This window comes from Ambystoma mexicanum, chromosome 12, assembly GCF_040938575.1.
Source record: "Ambystoma mexicanum isolate Mex_15411 chromosome 12, UKY_AmexF1_1, whole genome shotgun sequence".
NCBI lineage: Eukaryota > Metazoa > Chordata > Amphibia > Caudata > Ambystomatidae > Ambystoma > Ambystoma mexicanum.
In genome coordinates, this window is record NC_090936.1 from 1,231,153,542 (window position 1) to 1,231,173,854 (window position 20,313).

General features: G+C 48.2%; 1 protein-coding gene across 1 annotated transcript in view; it reads right to left on the reverse strand.

The window, feature by feature from the left end:
* The window catches only part of HCFC2 (host cell factor C2), a 389,963-nt gene that overhangs the window by 83,937 nt on the left and 285,713 nt on the right, over nt 1–20,313 (reverse strand). The window contains exon 11 of the mRNA XM_069629914.1: nt 165–350. Coding sequence (XP_069486015.1) covers nt 165–350 — 186 coding nt within the window. The remainder of the gene's footprint in view (nt 1–164; nt 351–20,313) is intronic.

Here is a 20,313-nt window from a genome sequence, read left to right on the forward strand (position 1 = left end):
ATGCCAAAGGGGGCCTTAAAGACCTCAATGACAACTAAGATTTACTCGTCCATCCCTAAAGACATTTAACAAGAGTCTTCAAATACAGGCACAATGTAGGGCGAAAGCTTAATTCTACTAGAAAGCCCCTTACACCACAGACATTCTCATAACACGTTTCTCACCTTGGTAATTTTGACAGCTGAAGGTGCACCAGGGAAACCGGGGATGCACGTTTTGAACTCACTAATTTTACTAAAAGGGCCAATTCCGCAGCCGTTGATTGCAGCCACTCTAAAGCGGTAAATGCTACCCGGAAGAAGATCCTGCTTCTTCAATGCGCTGTAATCTGGCCCATCCGCGCTCCCCGCCTAGAAAATACAAAACACAGTCAGCTTGCATGAAACCCACCCGTTCATTATTTAGGGCAGCAAGACCACATTTCCCTAATTTAATGGTAAAGCAGTTTTTGTACCACCCTCTGTTGATGGTGCTACACACATCTAATCCTTGGAGGAAGGCCAACACCGGACAAGAAAGGGAGGCCAAACTACAGTTTCTCTCGCTAACATGGTCATTGCAACAAGGCTTCACTCTCAGGATGGAGCAGGTGGTCAATACACAGGTACAATTAGTCCACACAAAACTCCAGAAAATATACTACACTTTACATGCTGAAAAAACATATGCTTTAACAAAGTAACACACAAAACCATCAGCTCAAATAAGGGCTTTAGGTATTAATACACATTAAAAATATACCAAGCATATTATAAAAACAGTACTGCCTATACAAGGACTCTTCTTATAATGTCATCTATATGGGGGCACTCGACCAGAGGTGAGCACCCAACATAAAATAACAGAGGGTGGGGAGAACATGGGCACCATAAACCCTAGCAAACAGGCAAGCCCCCTGTGGGCATGCACAATAATGTACAGTGCCCCAAAGACACGCCTCAAGCTGAGTAGATGCGGAAGGCCCTATACCAGGTAAAAGAAGGGAAAACATTTTACCAGCAGAAATATGTACTAAATCTTTAAGACCTGAAACAGTACTCCATTTTCATTTGAACTCCCCAGGGCATTACACAAGGATTAACGCACAGGCGCATATAGTATATTACAGGCAGAGAGAATGGAACAATTGTAAACCCTAGCCAAAGGCTTCCAAGAATAAGTACAACATTTTAGCAACACATCTCACGCATGTCAAGGGAAAAAATAATTAGTTACTAGAAATGGTCACAATGTTACACTTACAGTCCCGTGAAAGGAATGCATATGAAGACTTTAACAATTAAATATAATTTACAGGCAGGTACCAAGAACAGCATTGGTCCAGAGCTCACTGAACCCCTAGGTGATCTAGGAAAAGTACCCCATGTCAATTTTAGGAGAGTTCCAGGTAAGCTCACAGTAACTGGAATGAATGGGAGAGGGCATCTACTTCGGTGTAGGCAAGTCTATAATAACCTACAGGTGCAGATGCTGCGAATGGCAACCCCAGGGAAGGCTACTGTAAACTCCAAAGACGTGAGAGAGGTCGGAAGATGGACCCAGGCGAAGAAGCAGGAGAACCCCTCGATAGAAGCCTTTGGTGATTGTAGTGAAGACTCGCCTGACAGGAATATATACCCCAGGCTAGAGGGACACCCAGGGGCATCTCAAATATCCCACCCCAGAACCCAAAAGGTAGGTACTCACGCTAGTAGTTTCGGTGTAAACGGCTCCAGCAGCACAAAAAACATGGTGAGTAAACGGCTCTTTCCCACGGATGCAGTTTGCAGGAATCGGTTTTCTAGGACTTGAACCCTGGGCCAACAGCAACCTGGGAAAGAAACACGCCTTCCCAAGATGTCTACCATCATGCCTGCAACTATGGGTGAGGATGACTCCTGAAAGGGGAGAGATCCTGTAGAAACAGCTCCCGGCAGCTCAGTGATCCAAGAAGGAAGACCGCTCAGAAGAAAATGGTTCCCAAGCAGATGATCTGCTGGCAGATAAAGCTTGAACCACCTTCTGTACTCTTGCAACGACCCACAGCGAATCAGAATATTAGGGTGGTAAATGGCGGGTGGTGGTGTTAAAACAGCCCAAAAACGGTCCAGGCAAACTGTGGGGAGACAGTAGGAAACCTCAGGGGGCCGGACTAGACATCCACATGAAAAAAACAAACCAGGATATGCCCAAACCACAGTCAGTAGACAGTATGGCTAGGTAAAGGTTAAAAACGTCAACAGCAGGAATTGCTGAAAAAATGTCATTCACCAGGTCAGCATACTCGCTTCCTTGTCGTTGCAGAACAGGAAACCAATAGAGTGCAAAAGTGGCAGGGCAAAGCCTAGATACCCGTGCACAAAGATGCTGGCCAAAAGTCAGCACGCCAAACACTACGAGGCTGTGGGTAAGGATTAGACGACCAACCATACTCGCTGGTCAGAGGAATGCCACTAAGCCTTATACAACGGCAAAGGAAGTGAGAGACATACTCAAAAGACCTATACTGGCCTAAACCAGTTAGGACCAGCATGGAGGCTGCCAGTAGTGACTCACATGCCCATTTTGAGGACACCTTGTGGTCAGAACAGGATTAAAAAAATAAGCGCTGATGGCACCTCCATGTCTACCACCCTACTCCCTACTAATCCTTAAAACTTGTGTAGGGTGATAAAATCACCATATGGAAAGAAATGGTGATCCTGAGAGGGACACCTGGGACTGGACACTACTTTAGGGGCAACCCAATAACATACCTTCTTATACTCTTCTGGGCTTGGACAAATGAGGACATTTTCATGTTGATGGAAAACCCCAGATCGGGTAGATTGCTGTGAACGACTGCAAGACTGTTCAGATTCTCGTCCCGGGAGGGCGCACTGATCAACCAATTGTCCAGGTGGGATAAATGTTGAAAAGGAGCAGCGACCACTGAAAGCACTTTCATCAATAATCTGGGCCGCATTCAGAGCAAATGGAAGGCACCTATATTGGTGGAGTTGATCTTCCAGAGTGAATCCGAGGTAGTGACGGTGTTCCTTCCAGAGTAGGTGGGGAAATAGACATCATGAAGATCCATTGACGTTAGCCAGTCCCCCGCCGGGGAGTGCTGATGTTAGCCAGTCCCCCGCACCCCCGCCGGGGAGTGCTGACGGTAGCCAGTCCCCCCGCCGGGAGTGCCGACGGTAGCCAGTCCCCCCGCCGGGAGTGCTGACGGTAGCCAGTCCCCGTCCCCCGCCGGGAGGCACCCAAACTCTGTGCCAGGAGTTAGAAAGGATTTCTCTGGCCTGCTGGATAGATGTTTAGGCCACCCTTGTTATTGTGAACAGGGAGCAACTTCTTGGAGTTAGCCAAACCAATCAAGGAAGCATGGAGAGAGGCCAAAGATAAATCTCAGGAGAGGCGAGTGGGGTCAGGGGTCTACAATGAGTTCACACAGTGAAACTCCAAAGTTACACTTGGACAGTAAGTATCAAAAATACTCGATTGTAGGCCCAAAAACACACTGAAAATGTTTTAATGGGAGGTAATATCACACAATACTAAAAACTATAAAACATGTATACAGTCACTGTAGTTGGTGCAAAATAAGCAATCGCACCCTCCTCCCCCAATACCTGTAAAGTTAGTTAAGTGATTCGATTAGCACCAACTGTCCACAGGAATTGCAATCCTAATTTACGAAGTCCAACCTTGAGGTTGAGGGCTTGTGCCCAAAACATCAAAGTCTTCCAAGAGTTAGGAGTTGGAATAAAATTAGGAGAGGGTTCCTGGGGATGTGGAGATATGTTCAAAAGTCAGAAGAGGACGTATTCTAATGAATAAGATTGTTCCCAACTTTCAGAGGTATTTCGGCAGCAGGTTTTGCCAAAGCCAAACAATGGCAAAAGTTTGTTAAGTTATGCAAACTTTTCAAGGGTGGAGATAGGGGGGCAGGTAAGTATTGCTACAATTTACAACCCCGTACTTCGGTTTCTCCTCAGTATTGGCGGGTCGCCTGATGCAAGTTTCTGGTTGCTTGGGCTACGGGTGCAAGAAGAGTTCCAGTCGGACACAGGATTTTGTGCTTGATGCAACCTCTTCGACAAACAATGCAAGAAACACTGATGCAGGTGTCTTCCAGATGCGGGAAAGCCAGTTTTAGGAATGGTCACCACTGCACAGTGATAGCAGGCGTTACATTTGTCACAGTCAAAGGAAGCCTCCTATTTCAGGACCAGTCGATGGCAGGGGAAATTTCAGAGGAGGGCGTTTTGTTGGCTGTGCTGAAGATCCCTGGAGTTTCGGGCCAAAACTCGATGGTCAGTCCACTGGGTGGTTCAGGGACACTTCCAACTTGCTTGGGTACCAGAAGACGCAGAGACCAGTGTTACTACCGGTCCAGAAGGTTGAAGCAATGATGTGGGTCTTCGGATATCAGTAGTCAGACAGGGCTCCACTGGAACTTCAGAAAATGTTTGCCAGGCCTTCACAAGGATCCCCCACAGGTGTTCCACGGTCTTCACAGCTACGACAGGATACTTGGCTACTTTTCAGATCTGCTGGAATGTCTGCAGGGCTCCTCTTATCTCAAAGTCAGGTGAGTGGTCCGACTCAGCCCTCCAATGGCAAGATCTGCCCCACACATGCACACCAGCAGTGGTCCAATCAGAAACCGCTGTGGGTTTGACTCATGCATGAACACCAGACACACTGGAATGGCTGTGGATTCGGACAAGACAGTTCCAGCCCACTTACTCGGACCCCACATATGTGGTATGCACTAGCACGCGAAAAGCAAGCCTTTACCAGGCAAGTGAATGACCATAAAAGGATGTTCAGGACCTGGCAGGGCAGGAAGATGCCCACAGGACAGGATGATCAAGGAACAAAAAAGATCTTGTGGCACGGCCATGTTGGGACACTAGCCACTGTTAGTAGCCAAATGGGTAAACACGGTAAGTGTAAAGAAAAATACAGTAAAAAGTATAAAAACTAACTGCAGCCCCAAATTTGTCCTTAGGCACACATTAGGTAATCAGAAAATCCAATTTGAGTGCAGTTCTACGGTCATACAAAAGAAACCCCATTACAATGCAGTGGAAGATGCATTGTGCAATGTTAAAAAGTTACCCAAAAAGGCAACAACGTCAAAAGACTAAGGGAAACCGATTCCCAGTAGGAACTAGTCAGTTTCCCCATAACATGTGAACAAAAGGCCAGTGGAGTGAAGCTGAAGGCTTCACTGCACGGTAAAAAGTCAGACAGTATGTAAAAGAAAAGCAAAAGGTTTGGGAGTCCATAGACTATGTAGAGAAAGTTGGTAAAAGAGAAAACTTTCCTAACACCAGGGTTGTGTTGGGAAGGAACCAGGATCCACCCGAACCCCCAAGCGCTATAGAGTTAAGCAAGACATCTTCAAGGCACTATAATGGACTAGAGGGGAGGAGGGGCACTGGGAAGGCTCTCATATGCAAGCATAATAACAGACAGACATAGGCGAGCACTGAAGAAGGAAGTTATTGTCTACAGAAAGATATATAAGGAACAAGTTACTTACCTGTAACTGTTGTTCTCCAGCATGGGTCTGGCATGGTTTCACATGCTCATGAATATTCCCCGTCGTCAGGCTGGGAATCCTCGGTAAAGAAAAAATCAGTTTCATTTCTGAACTTGAAAGGGGCCCTTAGGGGTCCCTCACGTCTATGGAAACAAGGCAAGTCACCACACACAATAGATACGCCAGACACGAGGTTGTATTCCCAAAGCTAGGGTTTATTGCAAAGCAAATAGTCTCAGTTGGCCAACTCGGTCTCACGCCCCGCGAGGTGCATCTCTAGACCTCGAGGGACGCAAGAGAGTGATTTACGTACCTCAGTTACATATATACAAAATGCATATCATACAATCAGCTATGACATGTTTAACACCCCCCTTTATTGAGTTTCTTTGAACTCGGTGTGATGGACACTTTCGACGAATATGACACCTTCAAATATCTATTCTAGTAACAATATGCAATTTTGCAAGTGCGGAGACATCTTTCACTTGTTGAACAGAACACAGTGCTTCTGTTCTTGGAAGCAAGCTGCATACGTGGGAAGAGTCACATTCCAGACCTTGCTATCTATGAGGTGCTATTCGTGTCCTGGGAGCCGACACGCTCTACAGGGCTCGGTAAAGGGGAGCCGTAAGAAGAGCATAATTCAAGCCTTTAGCTGCTTTATTCTAACGTATTCTACCATATAACGAGACTGGCTGGCAGCTGTGAAATGATTAAATGCCCAGAGGCTCTGCTTCAAGGCTACATTCGGGAGGGAGCCGGACATTCCTTCCCGGCGCTGCCTACGTTGTGTTTCAACGAACTCTTATTAGCCTCACGGCCCTGCGGCCTTGTCCTTTCACGTTCAGACAACAATATTAACAGTCGAGCAGTGTAAGCAGAAAATGTGCTGCGAAGCAATATGAACAGAAAGCAATGAGCAATGGTTAGAAAACAAAATGGCGATCCTTGTTACATCAAAATGGCCGTTCATTGGTAAACTCGGAAACCTGTATTTCTATTGTATCGTGCATGAGACAGTTGGCCCACGGCCACCAAAATATGTTTGCCGTCAATCATGAGGGGTCCGTTTTTCTAGACTGACAAACCCTCCCTTTGGCCGTATGCCAAACGTCTCATTCATCTATTGTATCCTCATCTGATGACGATAAGTCCGAAGCACTTATGTCGGAATCTTGCATATTATAAGCATCATCATCTTCATTAATATCTATAGCCATTAATTCTTTCACTGTTTTTATTTCATGTGTGTCTCTGTCATCCCGGCCATAAGGGGAACAAGTTACTTACCTGTAACTGTTGTTCTCCAGCATGGGTCTGGCATGGATTTACATGCTCATGAATATTCCCCGTCGTCAGGCCGGGAATCCTCGGTATAGAAAAAATCAGTATCAGTTTCGTTTCTGATCCGTCTTCCTTATTAGTAACCAATCACTGGTCTCTGGGTCATACTGCCCACAGCCAATGACTGCCCTCTCACTAAGCCCCGCCTCTGGCATCCATCCTCAGATTTGGTAGCACGTAAAGTGGCAGTATTACCAAGTGAAAAGCCGCAGAGGGGTAGGCGGGAGGGTTCGCTTGTGAATCCATGCCAGACCCATGCTGGAGAACAACAGTTACAGGTAAGTAACTTGTTCCTTCTCCAGCATGGGGTCTGGCATGGATTCACATGCTCATGAATATAAGAATACATAGCAGTATACACATGCACAACCACAGGAGGTGGAAAACAGGCTCAACATTAAGCATCTCTTACCTCCTCACCAGGGTCACTTTAAGCAAACAGGTTGCACAGCACTGCTTGGCCGTCCCTGGACTCCTCCCTGGAGTCCCGATCGACGCAGTAGAATCTCGTGAAGGTGTGTGTCGACCTCCATGTCGCAGCCCTGCAGATGTCGAGCAGGGGCACACCAGAAAGGAACGCCGTGGTAGCAGTGATCGCTCTGGTCGAGTGGGCTCTCGGACGGCCGGGCAGCGGTCGGTTTGCCAACCGGTGACAGTGCATGATGCAGCCGGAGAGCCATCTGGAAATGGAAGCCTTCAAGAGAGCCTTCCCTTGATTCACAGGTCCAAAGTTTACAAACAGCTGTGATGTCTTCCGAAAACTCTTTGTGCGGTCCACGTAGAACTTCAGCGCTCCAGCTGCGTCCAGCGAGTGCAGAGTCCTCTCAGCCTGCGATGAAGGCGACGGGAAGAAAACTGGCAACACCAAGGGTTCGAACCTCGTCAGCCGGCCTCCCACCGGGGTGCTTCGGAGGGGGCCCGACCCCACGGTCGGTTCAATCTTGTTTGGAGGCCGCCTTGCCTCCTTGACCTCCCTGTCGACGACGACGGGCACCACCTGACTTGCCGCGTCCTCTGTAGGCCTCCTGAGACGAAGATCTTGCCGCTTGGCAGGACGTCGAGGAGCCACTGCCGGATCCCTTGGAGGCACCTTATCTGCCTCCGGTGCTCCGAAAGGACGGCCGTCGTCGTTGGAGCACTCCCAGTGCACGGGCAGTCTCCGTGTCTGTCTTGATAGCCTGAAGGGACTCATCAACCGCCTTTCCAAAAAGGTTGTTCCCGTCGAAGGGCATGTCCAAAACTTTGGTTTGTACGTCCTGGCGGAAATCCGTCGCCTTGAGCCATCCTCGTCGTCTCAGGCAAACGCTGTTGCCCAACTGACGGAAACCGGTGTCGGCGATGTCTGTTGCCACCGTGATGGCGTGGTCCGAAGCAATCTCACCTTCCTGTAAGATTTTAAGGGCCTCAGTTCTTTTGGCGTCCGGAAGGAAGTCCAATATAGGGGCGATTTTGAACCACAACTCCCTGTCGTAGCGGGCTACGATAGCCAGGGCGTTGGCCGCCTTGATAGTCATCGCTGCGGATGACATGACCCGTCGTCCCATCATGTCCAGCTTCCTGCCCTCGCCGTCTGGCGGGGAAGTTGATGTTGAGGCCGATGCCCCCCCCCCCAGCTTTCTTCTTTGCCGCTGCCGAGACGACCGAATCCGGGGTAGGTTGTGTCCGAAGGCACAAGGGGGCAACCCGGTACTACTTCTCGTACCGGTCCCTCTTTGCAAGCCCCGTGGCAGGGTTCTTGAGGAGGGAGAGCCCCTCATCCCAGATGTCATCCAGAAGCGGTACGGTGAGGACCGTCTTCCTTTTAGCCTTGCGCCGTTGGTAAAGGAACCCTTCCTTTTTCTTCTCTTCAGGGCAGAGCTGGAAGAGCTCGGATGCCCTGGAAATCATGGCATGGAAGGATCCTATCTCGTCGGGCCGGGACGCCCGAGCAGGGGGCGACGGGGGACACGTCCCGTCGCCTCTGTCGTCATCTGTACCTGTCGCAGCCGTGTCCGTGCCTGTATCATCCCGTGGGTAGTTGACCGGGGGGGGGGGGGCAGAGCGGGCCGCAGAGGTGGGAGAGGTGGCGGAGGATGCGTCGTCCTCTTATGCGGTGGACTTTCCGAAGGTCCCGGCTCCGGTTCCCCCGTCGGGTGTGGCTCAGATACCTCCGTCGGGGGGAGGGGCAACCTTGTCCTTATCTCCGAGCATAAGGACTGAATTGCTGACAAAATGGCCGCCGAAGTGTCCTGCAGCACTGGAAACGACGGGCGCGAGGGCTCTTGAGGAACCTTGTCGGCGACACAGTCGCCCTCGTCGTCGCCCTCATCGGGATCCCTCCCGATGGGCTGGGCCTCCTCCACGACTTCGATGAGTTCTTCTTCAGAGGTTGTGTCCGTATCCACAATGGCCACCTGCCCCTCCCCCTCCTTTTCCAGCGGGGACTTCGTGGGGGTCTTCTCGATGGGCCTGAAAGATGACTCCCTCCGCGGTGGCAGGGAGACTCTGGATCCTGAGGTCGCCTCCACTAGCGTAGCCTCCAGAGGCTGAGCCAGGGCCACTGTGACAACCTCAATCGAGGTCTTAGCAGGGTGAATTAAGGCCATCGTCACCTTCTGTACGCCTGGGGCCTTCACCTTGGGGGGAGGGTCCGAGCCTCGCTCCCCCTCTGCCGGAATCTTCGAGATCGACCAGGGCCTCTCCAGAAGCTTCGCCGGGTTCTCAGACTTCCTCTTACCCGAGCCAGAGCGTTGGCTCGTGGTTGATGGTGCCGGGGAGGATGCGCCCTGCCTGGCAGCCAAGGAGCCCGACCGTTCGGCGCTCCCGGTGCCCGCGGACTCGCGGTGCTTGGCCTTTTGTTGGGCCCCCGTCGCCGGGGCGCCCTCACAGGACTTAGAAGACCGCTCGGACTTCTTCTTCTGGCCTGACAGGCTCCTACCTTCCAGCCAGTTGGCAAGACGGAGGTGGCGATCCTTCATGGTCCGTTCCGACATGTTCCCACAAAACGCACAGTCCTTCTCCACGTGCGTCTTGTCCTCATGGAGACAGTAGGCATAACGAATGCTCGTCCTCCTTGAACACATTCTGAAGCTGGCATCCAGGGCAGGTCCTGAACAGCTTCCCGGGCGTCGAGCTTCCTTTCACCTGGGCCATGTCCGGGGTAGGCCTCGGAACTGCTGGAATCCTCCAAAAGCGTAACTCGACGAAATCTTCACCCTTGAGGGGCGTAAAAAACTCCGAAACGGGTCCCCGTTGATCGGATGTAGAAACGGTGGAGCTTGAGGCTCTTTTTAACCGAAAAATGAGAAAAAATCTCCTGAAAAAGCGCAAAAACGCAGCAAAAGCTCGAGAGCTACAGCACGAGGACTCCCAACACTTGAACATGCAGTAAAAATCTGAGGATGGCTGCCAGAGGCAGGGCTTAGGGAGAGGGCAGTCATTGGCTGGGGGCAGTATAACCCAGAGACTAGTGATTGGTTACTACTAAGAAAGACAGATCAGAAACGAAACTGATTTTTTCTATACCGAGGATTCCCGGCCTGACGACAGGGAATATTCATGAGCATGTGAATCCATGCCAGACCCCATGCTGGAGAAGTTTGTTTTCTTTTTGTTATCATATGCATACATCCCTCCGTACATCCCTCAGTTACCTCAGTGCAAACTAACGGTAGGCAGTGTATGCAACAACAGCACGTTATGAATATTCCAAACACCACTACTAATATCGAGATCAACTTCCATCCCCAAGAACGCAGTATTCCCCAAAACCAGGACTCTATTCCCCAGCCCCCTTCTCCAGTAGGGAGTTCGGAGCTTAGGACATGCATTTTCTTTATTGCTTCAAAAATCGTAGGGGAATAGTCATCTACAAATAAACAGCACGCTGATCCCACAATCTTGTAAATTCCCCCACAATCAACCAGGATCACATCGAGAGCCATTCTATTTTGCAGCGTCATTAACCCGATTCCTTTTTCTTCCAACGTCATGTTAAATAGTAAATCTGTCGTTGTGTTTATGGTATCTTTTAGTATTCTGGACAGTTGCCTTATGTTATAGGAGTTCACTATCTGGGACAAGAATGGAATGCATGATTTTGCTACGTCAGTCGCTATCAAAACACCTTTGCTACTCCTTTTGGTTCTAGATCTGGATAGTCTGGCCATGTCTGATGTTTCTAAGAGGAACACTCCCGGGAACAGTAGACCTAGGTAACATGTACCTCCCCAGTTTCTGGGCAACCAAGGATATGCTTTCTCTCCACATATAAAATAGACTGGACCTCCCACATATACTGGTTCTATTTCCCATTTTAATACCACTGTATTCATGCATCCAGTAAATGTTCCTACTGAATAGGCGCCTTTCTTTTTTAGACAAAAAGGGAAAGTTCTCGGGTTATAATTCACTGTGTAAGAAGGGGGAACTGCATCTTTGTTCCCGTCTGTTCTTACACGAAACGTCATTACAGATGTTTTCACTGGAGGGGACAATCTATCTTGTCTATTTTGTCGTGTTATTTTTCACGTACTTTTTCTCGTAGGTTCTGGGATCATCACTCGCGCTTTATGGAATATGGAACAACCCACAGGCCTCAATTGTTTCCTCAAACTTATTCATGTTTGTTCTGTCTAATTGACCCGTACCACTCTTATTCCATTTCCCATAAAACATTGCACTTAAAGATGCACTGCATGCAGAACTTAATGGTAATGGCTGTACATACCAACCTATTCCTTTCTCAGCATGCTGCCGTAAATGGGCGCATACCCAGCAATTAGTTTTCTTTAGAATTGCATGCATCATATTCATAATGAGTAACAGCGTATTGTTCCCATACCCTTCTCTGTGTCTTTCTTCCATTGGGGACAAGGTATAAGTAATCACCTTAACCGGGCTTTCAGTAGTGGATATATTAACTATTGGTAAAAACATTCCCAATGGGTGCATAGATTCCACATACCATAACACCAACGCTGTCGTTATTGGTGCTACCACACTCATAAAGCACATGATTATTGTCAATGCCAGCATACAATTTTTTTACCATGCGTTTTCCTTAAGTTTACAGTCTTTATAACTAACGCAATCTCAGCAGCGGTGCAGGAGGAGGCTGAAACCGGTCCCGACATGTTTCTCATCGTCGTCCTCCCTGATTAAAGTTCGTCGTGGATATCTCTCTTCGTTGCACTTGTCCTGATGTCAATAAGTTCAACGGAATTGTCACAGTTCAGTCTGCCAGCCCTTTATAGTCTGGATTTGCTTATTTGTTTTAGGCAAGTTCACTTGTCCTCTCTCATACTGCTCAGAGGACTTCTGAACAGTTATCTATTGCCTTAGTACCATATGCGCCCAGCATGTCCGCTCTGGTTCCGGACACATGTACTTTTTATGATCGCACCGAGGAGCCACGAGTCTTTAATTGTCCGGTTTGCACAATTCTCACGCTTCTCTCCTCTACACCTCTAGTTCCTTCTCCGTCCATGAGCGGAACCAGAGGTTAACATAAGCACCTAAGAACTGTGGTTCACTTTGTCTTTCGAGGCCGTAAATCATATCGCCTCACTCCTGGTATTGTGTGATCTGTGAACAGTGCCGGTGCACTTCCAGATCCAGGCTCAAAGTCAGCCTGTGGCGCTACGGCAGGTGCTGGTGTGCGCCGCGCCAGTGATGCAGATTCGGTCTTTGCCGTGCTGGCAAGTGCTGGTGGGCGCCAAAAGGGTACACGTTTAGTGTCTGCCGGTATTTGCAATGCAGATTTCGTGTCGGCCAACAGTGATGTAGATTCTGCTGGGCAACGTTGGGGCACTCTTTGCCCTTCCCCCTGTTTGGCAATCTTTTCAGGCTTAGTTTCGAGTTTCACTTCTCGCTCGGGCAGATTTTGTGGCAGTTTACTGGCAACAGTTTCTTTCGTTTCTGGGACCGTTGTCTCTTTCCGGTCGTCTGGGTCAGGCAAGTCTTTCAGCGAATATGGGATCTTTTTGGCATCGGTGGCATGGATCCACGCCTTCCGTCCATCCACCCGTATTGCCGTCTGTGGTGCCAAGAGTACTTGATAGGGGCCGCGCCACCTGGGTGCTAACAATGATTTTCTTTCAAAATTCTTAAGCAGCACTCAGTCGCCTGGCTCCAGCACGTGCCCCGGACCGGTGTATCTCACTGGTAGAGCCTCCTGCACCTGCTGATGAATCAAATGCAATTTCTGCATTAAAAGGCCACAATAAGTACTAAGCACAGGATGTTCTACCTCGCTAAGTCGGTTTGGCTGAGGTGCGCACCAAACATTTGCCGGCCTCCCCATTATGATTTTGTACGGGGAGAGCCCGGTTCTAGCCTGTATAGACATACGCATGCATAATAGCGCTATTGGTAATGCATCCACCCAAATCAACTTGCTTCCTGCACATATCTTGCTTATTTTTGACTTGAGGATCCCGTTGTGCCTCTCCACAAGACCGGCCGAACTCGGATGTCTTGAACTGTGAAATCTCTTATTAATCTGGAGACCTGCACATATCTGTAATATCACTGTGCTCACAAAATGTGGACCATTATCTGACCATATGACACGGGGCAAGTCAAAACGGGCAAAAAATTCTTTAAGCATTTTTTTGCCATACTCATCGGTGTGCAGTCTTTTAAGGGATATGCCTCCACCCACTTGCTGAATGCACTGATCACCACCAAGACATTTTAAGTTTTGGCATCTCTCCATCTCTATGAAATCAAAATGGATTACCTCAAAAGGCATAGAGGGCGGGCCAAAACTGCCTATTGGAGTCACTGTTCCCTTTCCTACATTGTGTTGTAAACATGTGATACAGTTCTGCACCGACCTCTTTGCATTCTTCTTTATGTTTACATTCTGCCATACCGTAGACAGGTGCTGTATTTTTCTCGCACAGATGTGAGTAGGGCTGTGAGCCATTGTGACCATTGCAGTCACATAAGAATTTGGCAACATCCAGTTTTTAGTTCCCTTGTCCACCCAACAACCCTCCAGATCTAATTCAGCAGAGCCCTCTGCCCATCCTTGTATCTCATCGGCCGTGGCTTCGGCCTGCATTTCTTTGACAGTGGCAATTCCATCTTCTATCATACAGGGCACTTCCTCAGACCGGACTGTCATCATTTTATTATTCAAATCAGTGGCAGTTTATTTTGCAATTCTGTCTGCAAATGCGCTTCCCTCTCCCACTTTGCATGTTACCTTTTTATGTGCCTTGCATTTCACTATTGCTAGGCGCTTTGGAAACGTGAGTGCAGACAGCAATCGTACAATCAAAGGGCCATGTTGAATTCTGGCACCATGTGATGTCAAGAAACCTCTCAGCCCAGAGTCGACCAAAGTTATGAACCACCCCAAAAGCATACTGACTATCAGTATATATATTCACATTTTCAGAAATCTCGCAGGCTCTGGTCAATGCTATTTCTGCGGCTTGAACCGAGTTGTAGGGGATTCTTCTGCTTTCTACAACGCTCTCTGGGGTAGTGATAGCGTAAGCGGCAGTTGTCTTGCCATCAGGTAATTTGAAACAAGAGCCGTCACAAAATAACTCCATCTGGCTCTTTTTGTGGGGTGTCACTTAAATCAACTCTCCCCTTCGTTTCTTCCTCAGTGACCATTAAGCAATCATGGGGTGGTGATTCGTTGTCACCAATTTCTTTTATGGGCAGGGGCATTCATTCTGCAGGATTCAAAGCGCTACACCTCATAATTTGGATATTGGGCGCGAACAAGATAATCTCATATCTTGTCAGTCTAGCGGAGGTGAGGTGTTGCGTCCGTGTCCTATTTAATAGGACATCTATGGCATGTGGCACAATCAGAATTTAAGTGTGCCCCAATACCATCCTTTCCGTTTGTTTCACCGACGCAGCAGCCACCGCGACAGATCGCAAACATCGTGGTAGTGCGCGCGCTACAGGGTCCAGCGCAGAAGAAAAATAGCCGCACGGCCTATTTCTTCCACCTTGTTCCTGTGTCAAAACCGCCAATGCACATCCTTCACTTTTACACACAGTCTAAAAACCTTTTCATAATTTGGTGTGCCCAAAACTGGAGCAGAACACAATGCAGTTTTCAATTGATCAAACGCTCTCTGACATTCCTCATCCCATTGTAAAGGCATGACCGCATCCTTTCTAGTCAAGTTCACCATCGGTTTCACAATTAACGCAAAATTACTGATCCATTGTCAGCAATACGAAGCCATGCCTATTATGGCTCTGACTCCTTTGTGTGTCTTTGGAATAGGCATGCAAGAAATACTTTCTATGCGTTCTGGCGTTAGCCTTCTCCCCTCTTTCGAAAGTAGGTAGCCCAAATAAGCTACCTACTTTCGATTATATTGAAACTTCTTCAAACTAGCTTTATGGCCATGTGCCGCTAGGTGTGACAATAGTAATACAATGCTTTCCTTACAAATCATCTCTGTGTCGGCAGCTAACAATAGATCATCTATGTATTGCAAGAGTACGCAACCCACTGGTAATTCTAGCATGTCTAGCTGCTCTTTCAATGCTCTACTGTAAATACTTGGACTTTCCGTGTAACCTTGCGGAATCCGCGTAAATATAAATGATCGTCCTCCTAATGTGAACGCGAACAAATATCTGCTGTCCTTGTCCACCGGAATACTAACGAAAGCATTTTTTAGATCAATTACACTAAAGTATTCTGCTGAGACAAGTATTGTCAATATTGTAGTGACGTCTGGGACCAAAGGAAATTGTGGATCTACTACTTTGTTCAGCGTGCGCAAATAAATTATGAAACGGTATGGTACTTCATTGCCTCCTTTCTTATAAACTGGAAGAATCGGGCTGTTGCATGTACTGCCTGTAATTTCTTCAATCACCCCTAATTTCACCAAATCTGTAACAATACTCTTCAATCCTTTCTCACCATCAGCCGAAATTTTATACTGGGGAATTCTTGACAGTGTAACTCCTCCTTTCAAAATGATCCTCACTGGCTCTATCTTCAAGCATCCTACATCGTTGTCATGCATTGCCCATATACAGGTTGGCACTTTACTTAACTCTCCTGGTAAGGTTTCAAACATGAATTCTGACACAGGGGCATTTTGTGGCCAAATCGTTAGAAACACCCCGTCTGACGTACAATGTATAATCGCACCTAGCTTTTTCAATAAATTCAATCCCAACAGGTTCTCCCCACAATTGTCTGTTAAAAGGAAAGGACAATGATCAGTGAATGGTCCTATGGTAACTGGGACTGGTTGGGACACTGGGTCTATGACTGGTGTACCTGCGAACCCTACAGAAACATTCTTTTGCCCTGACAGTGGTATATCCGGAACCAAGTGATGGTCTATTGAACACTTTTGCGCTCCTGTATCTACAAGGAAGCGCTGCTCCTCATTCCCGACTCATTTCTACATAGGGTCCTTTTTGATTCACAGGAATAGACACTGGTTCCGACCCCTGCCCTGGGCTGTCCTATTGGGGAAATAACATCATCCGATGTGTAATCACTACTATTACTGTAATACGTATTTGGCTGTGTATCGAAAACGTTCCCACTCTTCCCTCTATTTCCCCCACTCTGGTTTCCATACTGTTGGTTTTGCTGGCCCCGGTTCTGGTTAGGAGCACTTTGGTTTTGGGCTTGGTTTTGATTACCTCCATTATTGTGGTGCTGCTGCATACTATTCCTATTTGGTCCATTCGCTCCTTGGTGCCCTCTGTGCTGTCTTCTCTGACCAGACCCATTTCTATTCTGCAGATGTGGACATTGCGCTCGCCAGTGTCCTTCCTCCTTACAGTACGCACACTGATGGTCCCAATGGCCCCCCATGCATATTCGAATGACTCCTTCCTTGTGCATTCCCTCTCCCTCTATTATGTCCCTGCCACTTGCTGCAGTAGCACCCGTGTCTTTAGTATGCATGCTTTCAAGTCTTCCCCCATCTGTTTTAACAACAATAATTCGTCCACCATCGCCTTTCGCCCCAGCGATGTTAACTGTTGCCGTTGATTATGTGGCCCTAGCATTTCCTTCCTATCTCTCCCGATATCCTTACCCCTGTACCCAGTAAACATTTCAGCATAATCATTATCCAATTCATTTTTAAGTTCAAAAAGTCCATATACATGTTCCCTCACTTCTTCATCTCTTTCTCTACAGCGTGCTGATGCATTCAAATCTAACAATCGCTGCGGTGGTAATTTCCCAATTAACTGTTTCCATCTCTCCACCAAATATTCACCCATACATTCCAACACTACCTGTCTTTCGTTGCTTCTTCGGAAGTCCGATATCGAAGCCAATGCTGCCGTCCCATCATTCCCGTCTATATACATTTCTGTCTGTTGCTACAATTCCACCTTCCTTTCTTTGCTGATCGCACTGCGAGTTACACTTGTGCATCTACTTTGTTCAGTCCCACCTCTCCCCCCCGCGGTTTCAACTTCAACCCCGGGAGGGACGGGCGATACTGAGTCTGTATCTAAGGCAGGAGGTGCGGATGGGACAACAGAAGCGGGGAGTGTCTGCTGTGGGCCTGGTTGGCTAATAGGAAGTGTTACGTGCGCGTTCTGTGGCTGTGGGAGGGCTTGAGCTACGGGAGGGGTTTGGGCAATAGTTACTGACGTGTTTGGCCTCGCTTCTGATCTTGGGCCTTGTTTTGTATGGATCAATATGTTTTCTATCAATTCATCTGCTATGTGCAATTCTCGTTGTGGGTATATTTTTTCTATATTCAACTGGTCACGTCTACCTGACCTCCTTAGACTCTCAGTCTACTCCTCCTCCTCCTTTTCTTCCGCTACTTCACCTTACGATTTATGCCTGCGCGCATGCTTCGCTCTGCTTCTAAATCGGAGCATTGCTTCCCTTCTCCAGTCCTTAACGATATCAAATGCTGCAGGACGCGCTTTCTTTCTTATCAACACCCTTTCCAGGTTATCTATTCTCGCTATCTCAAAACTACCATTTATCGGCCACTGATGGTCTTGTTGCTTTCTGGTTTGCCTATGCCAAGTCTCACAGAATATTATCGCTCCCACACCATACTTCACATACATCTCATACGCCGGCGTTCCCCCAGCTGGTGCAATTTGGCCATCTTCCAAAGATTGTCTACCACAGCGGAAAAACCCTGCTACGGTGGACAATACCCCAGGCATGTTTCAACCTTCCCCCTGGTTAATCAACCTTACCTAGGGCGTTTGATTTTGCAAAGTCAACTCTCAACCAATATCAGGATTACTTTGAATCGGGGAATGACTCACCTGATAAATCAATTTGTCCTCCAGGACACAATTCGTCTGTATACTGATGCAACCAATGACGTTGTGTCTGCGTTTCTTGGCTTCCGCCTCATTTCGGGACCCTCGCCTCCTTGATCTCTGGCCGGGTACGTCGATCAGGGATCAGATGTGTGCAGATCTGCAAAGAAATCTCTCATCACTTCTACAGGGCGCCCCGAACACCTCTTGATCCCGGCTCGATCGTCCCGTCCTTGCAGTTCTCCGCCTTTACTCAATTACAACGTACACGATGGAACAAGTGGGGGAGGGTCTGTATTCGGGCGCCATTTTGAAAGGGGCCCCTAGGGGTCCCTCGCGTCTATGGAAACAAGGCAAGTCACCACACACGATAGATACGCCAGACACGAGGTTGTATTCCCAAAGCTAGGGTTTATTGCAAAGCAAATAGTCTCAGTTGGCCAACTCGGTCTCACGCCCCGCAACGTGCATCTCTAGACCTCGAGGGACGCAAGAGAGTGAATTACATACCTCAGTTACATAGATACAAAATGCATATCATACAATCAGCTGTGACATGTTTAACACCCCCTTTATTGGTTTTCATTGAACTCTGTGTGATGGACACTTTCGACGAATATGACACCTTCAAATATCTATTCTAGTAACAATATGCAATTTTGCAAGTGCGGAGACATCTTTCACTTGTTGAACAGAACACAGTGCTTCTGTTCTTGGAAGCAAGCTGCATACGGGGGAAGAGTCACATTCCAGACCTTGCTATCTATGAGGTGCTATTCGTGTCCTGGGAGCCGACACGCACTACAGGGCTTGGTAAAGGGGGGCCGTAAGAAGAGCATAATTCAAGCCTTTAGCTGCTTTATTCTAACATATTCTACCATATAACGAGACTGGCTGGCAGCTGTGAAATGATTAAATGCCCTGCGGCTCTGCTACAAGGCTACATTCGGGAGGGAGCCGGGCATTCCTTCCCGGCGCTGCCTACGTTGTGTTTCAACTAACTCTTATTAGCCTCGCGGCCCTGCGGCCTTGTCCTTTCACGTTCAGACACCATTATTAACAGTCGAGCAGTGTAAGTAGAAAATGTGCTGCAAAGCAATATGAACAGAAAGCAATGAGCAATGGTTAGAAAACAAAATGGTGATCCTTGTTACATCAAAATGGCCGTTCATTGGTAAACTCGGAAACCTGTATTTCTATCGTATCGTGCATGAGACGGTTGGCCCACGGCCACCAAAATACGTTTGCTGTCAATCATGAGAGGTGTCCATTTTTCTAGACTGACAAACTGTCTTTCTCCTAACAACCAATCACTGAGCTCTGGGTCATACTGCCCCCAGCCAATGACTGCCCTCTACCTAAGCCCCTCTGGCAGCCATCTTCAGATTTGGTAGCACGTAAAGTGGCAGTAGGACCAAGAGAAGAGCCACAGAGGGGTAGGCAGGAGAGTTTGCATGTGAATCCATGCCAGACCCATGCTGGAGAACAACAGTTACAGGTAAGTAACTTGATCCTTCTCTGGCATGGGGTCTGGAATGGATTCACATGCTCATGAGTAAAGAATAAATAGCAGTACACATGCACAACCACGGGAGGTGGCAAGGCTCAACATAAGCATCTCTTACCTCCTCACCAGGCTTACCTTCAAGCAAACAGGTTGCGCAGCACTGCTTGGCCAACTCTGGACTCCTCCCTGGAATCCATGTCGACGCAGTAGAATTTTGTTAAGGTGTGCGTCGACCTCCACGTCGCAGCCCTGAAGATGTCCAGCAGGGGCACACCAGACAGGAATGCCGTAGTAGCAGCAATTGCTCTGGTAGAGTGAGCTCTCGGACGGCTAGTCAGCGGTCGGTTTGCCAACCGGTGACAGTGGGTGATTCAGCCAGAGAGCAACCTGGAAATGGAAGCCTTGAACAGGGCCTTCCCATGGGTCACAAAACCAAAGTTCACAAAGAGCTGAGAGGTTTTCCACAAACTCTTCGTGCGGGCCACATAATTTAGCCACATCCAGTGAATGCAAACTCCTTTCAGCCGGTGACCAAGGCATCAGAAAAAACACAGGTAAGACCAAGGGCTCGTTTATATGAAAGTCTGACGGCACCTTGGGCATGAAGGAGGGGTGCGTCCGCAGCACCCCCCTCGTCTGGTGGAAAGTCAAGTAAGGTGGTTTACAGGAGAGGGTCTGGATCTCCCCCGCTCGTCGCCCA